Here is a 12,306-nt window from a genome sequence, read left to right as displayed (position 1 = left end):
AACCAATTAAAAAAAAATAGCAAAAGTGCACCCCGGGCTCCAAAAAGGAAGTGTTAAATGAAAAGAGCCCTCTCCCTCCCAAAAAGTCCGATCCAAAATGCAAATAAGCAGGATCGAAAGCATCTTCCCTCAAGCTTCTCAAGCCTACGCTCTGCATTTGAGAATTTGAGAATTACAATTGAGAATCAGCTTTTACTGGCCTACTATGTTACAAGACACACAAGGAATTTGTCTCCAGTAGTTAGAGCCACTCTCGTATGACAATAAACAGCCACTGTGACAAAATATACATTTAGGACATAAAAAACACGAGTATGGAAAGTCATTGAGCAATGAAAGTGTACCATGAAAAGTTTCCAAAATTGAAAATTCCTGAAATATTGCACCCCTAGTTCTCATTGGTTGTTTCCCCCCATACAGAGACATAGCCAGCGCCATTAAAGAGCTTCTGGACACGGTCAACAACGTCATTAAGAAATATCAGTACCAGAATCGCAGAGTGAGTAACCCCATCCATTGACGCTTCAAGTTGTTATCCTTTGCATGCCTTAAATATTTTCTGATTTATGTGTGCTGGTCAAGGCCCTGGAGCATCAGAAAAAGGAGTTTGTGAAGTACTCGAAAAGCTTCAGTGACACCCTGAAAACATACTTCAAAGATGGAAAGTAAGTACCATACAGCGCGATGCAGTTCATTTTAGATTGATGATCTTCTCATTTTCTCATATCACAAAAACCTGGTGTTTGAACAGCAGTGTGTAGACCTGTTATATCCACAGCAGATCACAGATGAGCCTAAACTCCCTCCAGACCAATATCATTCTTTAGCTGCTTATCGCCGCCTCCTCTTTTAAGAAAAGCATGGTTTTCCATTGAAACGGTGACAAGTGCATATTGCCTAGCTGCGGCCTACTTTACGCCCAAACCAGCGTGGAAAAGGCACCAGGCTGGAAGATCACTTCCTTTTCGGTCGCTTAGCAACCAGTAGTGTTGTGCTCAAGACCAAAACTTGCCTGAGACCAGAAGTCACCGAGACCAAGACAAGACCAAAACCTTTGGGGAGTTGAGATCGAGTCAAGACCAAGACGGGGAAAAGCCGAGACAAGCCGAGACTGTGACAAGTCCAAGACTGTAAAAATCAATTTTAAAAACCATAACAAGGTTTAACAGTTAAAAGAGCATTCCCTCTTTAGTTAACCTTTTCCTTTAATCACCTTTGGCACAATGTCTGCACCTCCTTCAAAGCACGAGATGAAAAAGTCCAAAGTATATAAAAAAAAATAATCCAACAAAATTCTTTCAAAAAATAGATCCTTGTAAATATTTAAAATTAACATTTGAAGAGCTTGGTTGCATTTTAGAAACATAAGAGACGGCAGCATTTTGTGTCCTTAACGTGCACGGTGGCGTCTAATACTAATGACCCCTCATTATTGTGAGACCCGGCTACAATATTGACGTCACTCTGCCACTTCCCTGTGCACACTTGACGGAGCACAGCGTATCCTGGCTCTCGTCAGGCGTGCTTGTGCATCAGATCTACGCTCAAAATGCTTATTATGCGTGTACAGATATATACTAGATAGATGTACAAGGTGTGTGTGTGCGTGACAGGACCAAAAAAAAAAAAAAGTATCGGATCGTACAGGATCTAAGATTTCCTGATTTTACCACTCTTGTACAAGCAGTCCACGCCATGCTATGCTTTTTTTTTGACTGACAGTGACTCGAGATATGATATATAAAAATAAATTATTGCAATATTTCGGGAGAGCTCACGGTATTGCAGCAAGGTTCACAGTTTTGTGTGTGTGTATACAGTGTTTGTGTCGCAATATTCATTATGTTGAGAGAGATCAGTGCCGCGAGTTTGATGCTAATTTTCGTTAGCTCGTCAATGGTGTTTTTCATTCATTATGTGTTGGCTATGAGCTTGTGATTTTTCCGAACAAACACGAAAGTAAGACACAAAGTCTGTGATATATTTGAACATTCAATAGGTGTAATTATTTTATGTGTGTTCAGTTTTAGAAATGCGAAACTTTCAACTGGAGTGTCAATAAGCCATTTGAAGGAAGCAACATTCACGTTCTCCTTCCAACTATGTTAGCACCATGTCAATTTGTAGTCCTCCTGTTGCTTCACTGCATAGTTGTTGGATTTATCTTACCCAACATTATAATAGACACAAAAGGAATGAAGACGCTTGTTACTTTTTCTCATGAGGAGGGCGTATGGGAGATTGTTCAGATCACAGTCTCTCAACACGCTCTAAACAATCCCCCCCCCTCGCTCCTGCATTTATTTGAAATAGGAGGGATTTACAATCATAATGTTCTAAGCAATAAGACACAACACAGAATATTTGATAATAAGAGGGTTTTTTCCCAGACATTGTATTCTAAGCAATAAGACACAACACATAATATTTGATAATAAGAGGGTTTTTTCCCAGACATAGTATTTTAAGCAATAAGACACAACACATAATATTGGATCAACACCTGTCACGACCCGACCACATCCGATCACGTCCTTGGTCCAAGCGCCCTTCCATGGATGATGCTGAGTCTTCTTTTTGAAGGCGAAACATCTAAAATTGTCCATCATACTAATGCAAGCTAAGCAAATAAATGATAACTTCTATAATATATTTAACATTTCCCTCCTGTTTATCATGTATTTGCACAAATTCTCATATCATCTTACAGTCACTTCATTTCGATTTTTAACTGTAGAATCATTTTTATGAAACAAATACATTTACACTCAGAGTAAACCTGTCATATATGAATGTTGTAGTTTAAATATCGTAATCATCTGTATCAGGAAACAAATTAGTTAAAGCAAAATCATCATTATCATCATAATCATCATTATCATCATACAGTAAGGGATACATAAGCTCCATACGATTCTCCATGGGGGTTATGGCTGTGGTGATTAATTTACTGATTAATTGATTAATGACCGAATGCATGGGATACAACAACATCCACATAATGTCAGAATGGCTGCAAAAACAGCAATTGATATCAATATTGGTGAAATTAGGGTTTTATATCTACCAAAAACGTCCATCCAGCTGTCCCACAAAGAAGTGTCCACCCCAGAGTGGTTCTTCATCTTGTGATTGAGGGTCCGTAGACCATCGATGGCTCTGGTCAAGCTCCCATCCGAAGCTGTATTGTTTGGAATGTATGTACAACATTGTTCTCCAAACATACCGCAAACACCTCCCTCTCTTGCGAGGAGCATGTCGACAGCTATGCGGTTCTGGAACGTCATTAAAGAGGTAGCCTTGAGCTGCTCATGCACAGCTTCCAACCCACTCTGAGTCCAATTACCTAATCTCTGTACATTGAAGTGGATGTAGTTTATCCTATCAACATTTTTATTAATCGTACACCACCAGCATATGAAAGACTCAAATCCTCCTGCAACTTGGTCAGCCAATTTGTATTGATTTGGCACCCCACGAGGAACTCCTATGGCGTCTATGTATGTTGGATTATTTTGCCCCTGCCAGGACAAATCTCTTTTTTGTCTATGTTCTAGATTGGACAAAAACATTGGTGTCCTTTCCATTAAATTTTGAACAGGAATAGGGTATACTGACACATGCAATATCAAAGTAATAATAGCGCATAATCCAGATTTATCTTTAGGTAATCTATCAAACAGTCTATCATCTCCGCACCACCACCAGATGTCGCTCCGTGATATTGGCACAAAATTTGGTTTGACTTTTAAGATTACTTTACACTGTGTGTCGTTCAGTGGTCCTAATTTTTTTCCTTTATTAATCATGTTTATACAAGTGAAATTATTTGGTGCTACTAAAGTAGAAAACATTGGTTTGTGTTTATCTGCTTCTGTTACGGGATATATAGGATCCCACGATTTACACCTCCTTGTTGGTACAGTAGCGTTCATTAATGGAATAATACAATCTTGTGATATTTGTGCCGGAACTATGCGCCACAAAGGCCTGGGACCCATGCAAACTACACAATCTTTTCTCGTTACATTTGCTGCTTGTTCCACCAATAATAACCAATTATTATTTTGTCCTGAAACTCCTGTGACAACAAGAAACCAATCATCAGTAGTTATTTCGTTAATCGTTAAAATGTATCCACCTTTATTTGAAGTTTCTGATGGCATTTCTGGTTCGACATGGTTCCCATAACACAATGATACTTGGAAGTGGGGATCTTTTCAGCCAGTATATGCCCACAAGCTCACCGTCAAACACATTGGTTGATTTGATTCGTATTTCAATATTAAACTATGGACCGTTTTGCTTAAGTTAAATTTCTTTCTATGTTCTTTTGCTGTTCTTTTTGACCAACTGGACCAATCATAACCTGTTTCACCAATAAGGTCTTCCCATTTAAAGCCTATAGTTGCATACCAGTCATATCTATATCCCCAATTTTGCCCATTCTCTTGAGCGTCATTTGTGAGAGCCGCATATGGAATTATGATTAAAGCAGCTTGATTTTGGGGGGCACAAAATATTAAACCCTTTTGCCGTGTTCGGAGGCCATGCCCACAATCTTGATCATCAGTTGTACCCCTTTTGACACGAGTTAATGATTCAATTTTTTTTTATTATTGGGTTTGTCATATTGGTCCAGTTGGTAGGTGATTTTCCATCAAAAAAATGGGTTCTATCATTTAGGGTGGGACGTCCCATGTACCACAAAAACAAAACCAACACCATAGTAGCCGAAATTACTACGTATCCACTTATCAAATGTCGTAACCAATGTGGGTGTGCCATTCTGCTGAGTTCTCACTAAACGGGTTGGTGTCTTTTTTCTTCACTGACCAGCAAGCGTTTTCAGAATCTACACATCTGCTCCCGCTCCGTTATCAGACTTTAGCTCACCTTCCCTATTTGAGTACTCAGCTGAAATGACTCTTTTACAGTGTGTTAAATGAACCCACGTATTTCTTTCTGCTATTTTTAGGGCTGTTGGTGTTGTCAATAACACTTGATACGGTCCTTCCCACTTTGGTGAATGCCAGTGCTTCTTTTTGATGCTTCGAATTAGGACCCAGTCTCCCGGTCCAACCAACTTGGTTTCCTGCTGGGAAACATATTTACTTTTAGCAGATTCTTTTAAAACATTTTGTTTCTCTAACAACTTTCTCATGTAATCAGCTAAGTTTGTTTCGTCATCAAGTTCCCATTTTTGTTTAAATAACGGAAGTCTATAAGGTCTTCCAAACAACGCTTCGTAAGGTGTTAAACCTGTGGTGCTTGTAATGTTGATGTGCATTTTAACGAGGTCAAGACACTGTGTCCATGACCTTCGTGTCTCTTCCATACATTTTTTCAGTCTATTTTTTATTGTCCCATTCATTCTTTCCACTAGACCTGCACTCTGAGGGTGGTAAGCACAATGGTTTTTTAAATTGATGTGGAACATGGTTCCTATTTTATTAATTATTTGGTTTACAAAATGAGTCCCATTGTCGCTGTAAATGGTTTCAGGTATGCCATATCTTGGAATAATGTCTTTACATAGTGCTTTTGCCACCGTCAGAGCATCAGGTGATTTTGTTGGGAATAATTCGATCCATTTAGAAAATGCATCTATGATAACCAAGCAGTACTTCTTTCCTTCACTTTGACTTAATTCTATGTAATCCATGTGAATGCGTTGAAAAGGGTATGTAGGCACTGGGAATGTACCTCGAGTAGGTCGCAATTGCCCTTGCGGGTTATGTCGTGCACAGATCATGCATGCTCTACAATAATTCTTTGAATATAAATTGAAACCATAGGTTGTAAAGTGTCGATTTATCTGTGCCACCATCCCTCCAGTTGAGACATGTGATATTCCATGGCTCAATATCGCAGCCCATTTAAATAGGTTTTTTGGAAGGATTTGTTTCCCTTCTGTGCTAATGTAAATCTCATTTTGTAGTTTTGCACCTTGTTTTTCCCAATTATTGCGTTCTTGTTGTGGACTTTGTTGTTGCATATCTTTTCATGTTTGGTCATCTAATGTTTGTTGTTCAATCTGTTGTTTTAAACCTAAAAATGGTTTAAAGGCTGCTTCTCTCGCGGTTCTGTCAGCGAATGCGTTTCCTTTAGAAACCTTGTCTGTGCCTGATGTATGCGCAACACATTTACAAATTGCCACCTTTCGCGGATGTTGCACTGCCTGTAATAATTGTTTAAGTAATTCAGCATGAGTTACTGGCTTCCCTGTTGACGTAATAATTCCTCTGTTATCCCAATATTGCGCAAACACATGAACTGTGGAATAAGCATATTGGCTATCAGTATAGATTGTAACATCTTTATTTATCATTAGTTTGCATGCTTCGGTTAATGCTACTAATTCAGCAGCTTGGGCAGAGTAATGTGATGGTAGTGACTCAGCTTTTAGTATAATGGTATCAGTTACCACCGCGTATCCTGTTTTTGTCTTACCTAGTTCATCTTTTTTTGAAGAACCATCTACATATAGAACCTGTCCATTACTTAATGGTTGATCTTTCAAATCACATCTACATTTAGCAGTTTGTTCAGCCAATTCCTGACAATCATGCTGTGTGCCTTCATCAGGTAAGGGTATTAGTGTGGCTGGATTTAAGGTTGTGCATCGCTCAACAGTCAAATGTGGTTGTGACAGCAAAATGGCCATGCAAGATAAATGCCTTGCAGGTGATAAAAATGCCATATTGGTTTGCAATAGTAGAGCAGACACTGTATGCGGCACTTTAAGAGTTAATGGATGAAATAACACTATTATGGAACTGCTTTCTATTGCCATTGAAGCTGCCACAACTGCTCTGACACAATGAGGTAATGCACATGTCACGTTGTCTAATTTAGTCGAAAAATAAGCTATTGGTCTTAGCTTATCACCGTATTGTTGTGTAAGTACGGAGGTCATGTAATAGTTTTTACAATCTACCATTTGAATGAATGGTTTATCATAATTTGGAAGGGCCAGTGCAGTGCTGGACACCAAATGTTGTTTAATGTCACAGAAGGCCTTTTCTGCCTCTGTATTCCATTGAATAGGTGATGTCATTTTAAGGTTTGTTTCATACATCAATTTTGACAATGGTGCAACAATTTCTGCATAGTTTGGAATCCATGCTCTACAATAATTTGTCAGACCTAAAAATGACATCATATGTTTCTTTGTCTATGGTTTAGGGGCTTTTAAAACTATAGCTTTTCTGTCCTCTAATATAGTCCTTCCTCCTTCACTTAAATTATGGCCTAGATATTTGACTTGTTTTTTACACCATTGTAATTTATTTTTGTTAACTTTATGTCCCTCTCCTGCTAGATGATGCAATAAGGCCAATGAATCTTTGATGCATGTGTCTTTATCTAGAGATGCCAGCAGCACGTCATCCACATAAAGTAAAATTTGGCTCCCTCCTGGGGGAGTGAATTTAGACATGCTTGTTTTCATTATTTGTGAATAAATGGTTGGACTTTCACAGTAACCTTGTGGCAATCTAGTAAATGTGTATTTTTTCCCTTCAAATGTGAATGCAAACCAAAATTGACTTTTCTTTTCTACTGGTATAGAAAAGAAAGCATTACTTATGTCTACCACTGTAAACACTTTAGCGCTTGGTTTCAATGAATTTAACAATGTGTGTGGATCTGGTACGCATGCTGCTCTCTGAATTACTGCAGAATTTACTGCCTGTAAATCTTGCACCATTCGCCAACCAATTGAAGGTGGGGCCTTTTTTACTGGACAAATGGGTGTGTTACATGGTGAATCTGGACAATCCACTATAACTCCTGCCTTAATTAGTGCTTCAATTACTGGTTTTATTCCTTCATGTGCATCTGGTTTTAACGGACATTGACGAATCCCTGGTCTATATTCTGTTTTGGGTTTAATTTGTACTGGTAAAGCCCCTTTAATAAGGCCTATATCAAATGGTCCCGTGGACCATAATTCTTTGGGGACTTTTTTCAATGTTTCTTCATCAATTTCAGTGAGAATCATTTGGTCTAATCAAACAGGTTGCATGTGTTTCCCTTCATCAACCTGTATTGTCCAAAACACCGCCTTTCTAATTAGACCAGTTGATGCACTGTATTCCAGTTTGTTTTCTATTTGCTGCCAATCATCTATCTCTTGTCCTTGTTTTACTAATGTTCCCATTGTGACTCATAATCTTTGCACAACGAAACATGTGGGACACTTGTGTTTTTATACAGTTCCTTTAATTTGTCTGGTAAAATAATTCCTGCCGCGACTTTTGCTTCATTCTCTGAGTATAGATAATCTACAGTAATCTCATTCGGTGTCGCATGTCGTAACTTGTTTTCATATTCGAGGTCTGGCCCTTGTGTGTTATTGTACCACAGAATTATATGCAGCTGATCACATTGTTTTTTATCTTCAAATTCTGTGATAAGCTGCAAGGCTGCAGACACTAGGGCCTTCCCCATGTTTAACGGTGGTTTGTTTGTGATATCGATTGTGTAATAGAATGTATTTTCTTTGTTTTCCAGTGTTAAATAGAGGTCCTCTCTCTTTAATTCATGTTTTCGTTTCACTACAATATTTCCATTTGATGATGGAATGAGTACAAGTCCTAATTGGAATAAGCCATCTCTTCCCAACAAATTCACAGGGCACTCCGGGACTTCGAAAATGGGCATTCTACAAGTTTTTCCCTGTGGGTCTCTAATCCACACAGGCTCAAGTTCCATGGCAAAAGTAATTTGTCCATTTGCAGATCTCACTAGTGCCTTATGTCCCGATAATCTGGAACCTGGAATCTTTTCCCGACATGCAGTCCTACATGCCCCTGTATCGCAAAGAAATGTCATTTGTTTACCATTTACTGATAAAGTTATTTCAGGTTTTTCAGTGTCCAAACTCAGAATGTCCTGTAAATTGAAATCCACCTCCTCATTCTCTGTAATGTTTACACAGGAGGATTTGTTGAGTTGGGAAGCAGGCTGGCTTAGTCATGCAGTAGTTTGTCCGTATTCTCTTTTATTTTTATTAGGGCAATCACGCGCAATGTGGCCTTTGTTTCCACAGCACCAACATATGTTCTTATCACAATAATTTCGATTTCTATCATTTCTTACTCTCCAACGGCCTCTGCCGCGTCCCCTAAAATTATCTCTTTCTCTGCCTTGATAGTATATTTCTGCTCTTTCGTCGAGGAAGACATCAATTTTTTTTTTCTTCTTTTTCTCTAACACTCTCTCTGCGTGGAGGGCATGATTAACATATTCCTCCAGTGGGCCAGTTGCTAGGTTTATCCAATGTTTATCTACCCATCTGTTAATGTGTTCTTTTGAATTCGCATGTAAAGCATTTTTTAACTGCTGTTGATAAGGGCCCTGAGGACTAGCATCCTCATTCGAGCCGCTGTTTGCTTTAAAACAAGCAGTCATTCTAACTCTATATTCTTCAAAAAGTTCGTCATCCTTTTGTTTCACCCTATTAATTTCCGTGTAATTTGCTCTTTTGCGGAACCTGGCTGTGGTTCTCTCTATCAAACCCCTAACTCTATATTGTAATTCTTTGTCATCATGTGGCATTATAACACCATGGTGCTTTGGGTCCCAATCCCCTCGGCAAAGATGCCAATCAGGCCCCATTGCCGTCATCCAAACTTGTTGAGTCTCTGTCCCATTTAAATGATAAGATTGTCTAAGATTTTCTATTTCCTCAACAAACTGGACAATGTCTACTTTGTAAGGTGTGATGCCGGCTACGGCCTTTTTCACATCCTCATTTGTCCAGGTCCTATAGACCAAAAGAGTTTCTCTGCGATCTTCTTGTACATTCGGATTTGCCACTTCAATCATCGGAAATAAATCCATATCTCCCTCGTCTGAGGTTATATTTGTTATTTTGGGAGTGGGAGAAAATGATTTTCATGAGGTGGCAAAACCGGGTACAATGGTGCTGATGCTTTTGTTTCCTTACTTTTTTTACAATTTTCTTCAATTATCTTTTTCTCGCTTGTTCTTATTATTGGTCCTGTCTCGTCATCTTCCTGTCTTTGAAACAACATATTTTTATGTCTACCTTCCTGCTCTTTTTGTTCATTTGTTAAGTGTTTCTTATTCTCCCTTCCTTTTTCTCTTTTTGACGCCATGTTTAACCAGAAGAGTAAGTCGTCAAATCCATCTTTTTGTATTTGTGATATATCATTTTTGTGTCGACACTTTATTTCGTTTTGAAGTTTCACTATTTTTTGCGAATTTAGCTGGCCAGCGAAACCGTATTTGGTTATCCACGTGTTTAAATGTTCTATTTTGGAAGGGTTTTGGAGTTGAACATATTTCCAATCTTTACATGTTAGGCCTATTTTTGGATCCGGTTTATTGTTGTTATTTCCCATTTTTGTGAATTTGGAAGTCAGTTCATTTGCACCTAGAGTGACCTAAATACTGACTTTATTCAAAAATGACAGGGTGACAATTCATGTCTGAGTTTTGGTAATTCTCAAGCTTCTACCCTAATTGGGGCGGAGAATTCTTGCCTTTGCTTCCAAACTCAGTTGTCACTTACAATCCTGTCTTATAAATTCATACTTTTACACATACACACGATATTAATAACGTTTTTATAAACACACGAAAACACGGAAACACAGAAACACAGAAATACAGAAATACGGAATCTAAGTACGTACAGGACTCCGCCGTCCCCACGGATTTTATCGGATTCCGTCCTCCATCTTTAGTACTTGCCAGTGACTAGTATTACACAAGGTTTATTCTGCCGCAGACTTCTTCGTCGCGCAATTCATTCACTCTTTTATTCCTTTTTCCTAAAAATTTTTTTAAAAATTGAACTCACCAAAGTCGTCTTCAATCCTGTGGATTGTCGTCAACCTCCAGATCCCAGTTGAGAAGTCCGAAGACCAGTCCCGGAAAGGGTCTCAAATGCCGTGGCCACGGTCTCTTAACTGGATGTCGGCTCCACAACTGGAATCTTCGGGTGTGTTGACATCCGGCTCGAAGGACCAATTTATGTTGGATTTATCTTACCCAACATTATAATAGACACAAAAGGAATGAAGACGCTTGTTACTTTTTCTCATGAGGAGGGCGTATGGGAGATTGTTCAGATCACAGTCTCTCAACACGCTCTAAACAATCCCCCCCCCTCGCTCCTGCATTTATTTGAAATAGGAGGGATTTACAATCATAATGTTCTAAGCAATAAGACACAACACAGAATATTTGATAATAAGAGGGTTTTTTCCCAGACATAGTATTTTAAGCAATAAGACACAACACATAATATTGGATCAACACCTGTCACGACCCGACCACATCCGATCACGTCCTTGGTCCAAGCGCCCTTCCATGGATGATGCTGAGTCTTCTTTTTGAAGGCGAAACATCTAAAATTGTCCATCATACTAATGCAAGCTAAGCAAATAAATGATAACTTCTATAATATATTTAACAATAGTACTGTTGTCTTTTGTTTGCCAGGGCGATAAACGTCTTCAACAGCGCAAATCGGCTCATCCACCAAACCAACCTCATACTGCAGACCTTCAAGACTGGGGCCTAGCACAGTGAGGACCACGCAGTCCGTGGGGAAACCCGCCACCCCAACCCTGCAGAGGCGGTAATGGGTGGTAATGGCTGCTTGGGGTGGGCATGGGATTCGTGCTTGGAGCGCCTGACCCATATTTGTAAATTAGAAGGAGATGATTTTAGGGTTGGGGGTCCTCAGCGGGAGAGACTGAAAAGTGCCATTTGTATAGTCAATGAGGATTTTCCAGTCTCCAGCTGAAATAGGCCCAAAAGTCTGCTTGTTTGATTTTATTTGGACAGTTTTAATTTATAACCCTGATCCGTTTTTTTTTTTCGTGGAGTAGTTTGAGGCGAGGTGTTTATTAAAGACTAATTGCCATTTTTCTAATATATACATGTTGATCATTTTACGTAAAAAAAATAAATAAACAAACATTGCAACAATTATAGCTACATGTAAGAGAAAGCGTCCATGTTGTGTCCTCGTCGCACGGGCAGATTGACAAGTCTGGGAGGCGGCCGTTTTAAGACCCCGAATTTCAGTCCTCTTCGTTTATCTTGACCACCGCAATGCCAAATGACTTCCAAGCACTGTGTTGTGCACCTTACTTCTTCTCATTATAATAATAAAAAGTCCTGCAACATTCCCTTCTTTTCATCAGAGTGTCTTTACAAGCCAAGACGCTCCTCGCTGTTGGAGGTTGTAAAGAGAGAGAAATTCTGTATTTAACTTATCCTGGTTGCAAATGTTCAATAAATAGTTTCCAAATGACCACTTTA

The 12,306-nt window shown here is 39.1% G+C and overlaps 1 protein-coding gene across 2 annotated transcripts in view; it reads left to right on the top strand.

The window, feature by feature from the left end:
* LOC133488342 (programmed cell death protein 10) overlaps positions 1-12,306 on the top strand; it is a 17,968-nt gene extending 5,662 nt beyond the window's left edge. For both annotated transcript variants that reach the window (XM_061796076.1, XM_061796077.1), the window contains exons 6-8: positions 421-499; positions 583-665; positions 11,479-12,306. In XM_061796076.1, the coding sequence (XP_061652060.1) occupies positions 421-499; positions 583-665; positions 11,479-11,560 (244 nt within the window). In that variant the 3' untranslated portion in view covers positions 11,561-12,306. The remainder of the gene's footprint in view (positions 1-420; positions 500-582; positions 666-11,478) is intronic.

This window comes from Phyllopteryx taeniolatus, chromosome 13, assembly GCF_024500385.1.
Source record: "Phyllopteryx taeniolatus isolate TA_2022b chromosome 13, UOR_Ptae_1.2, whole genome shotgun sequence".
Taxonomy (NCBI): Eukaryota; Metazoa; Chordata; class Actinopteri; order Syngnathiformes; family Syngnathidae; genus Phyllopteryx; species Phyllopteryx taeniolatus.
The sequence above is the reverse complement of the archived record's forward strand: the minus strand, read 5'-3'. Positions and strand labels throughout refer to the sequence as shown.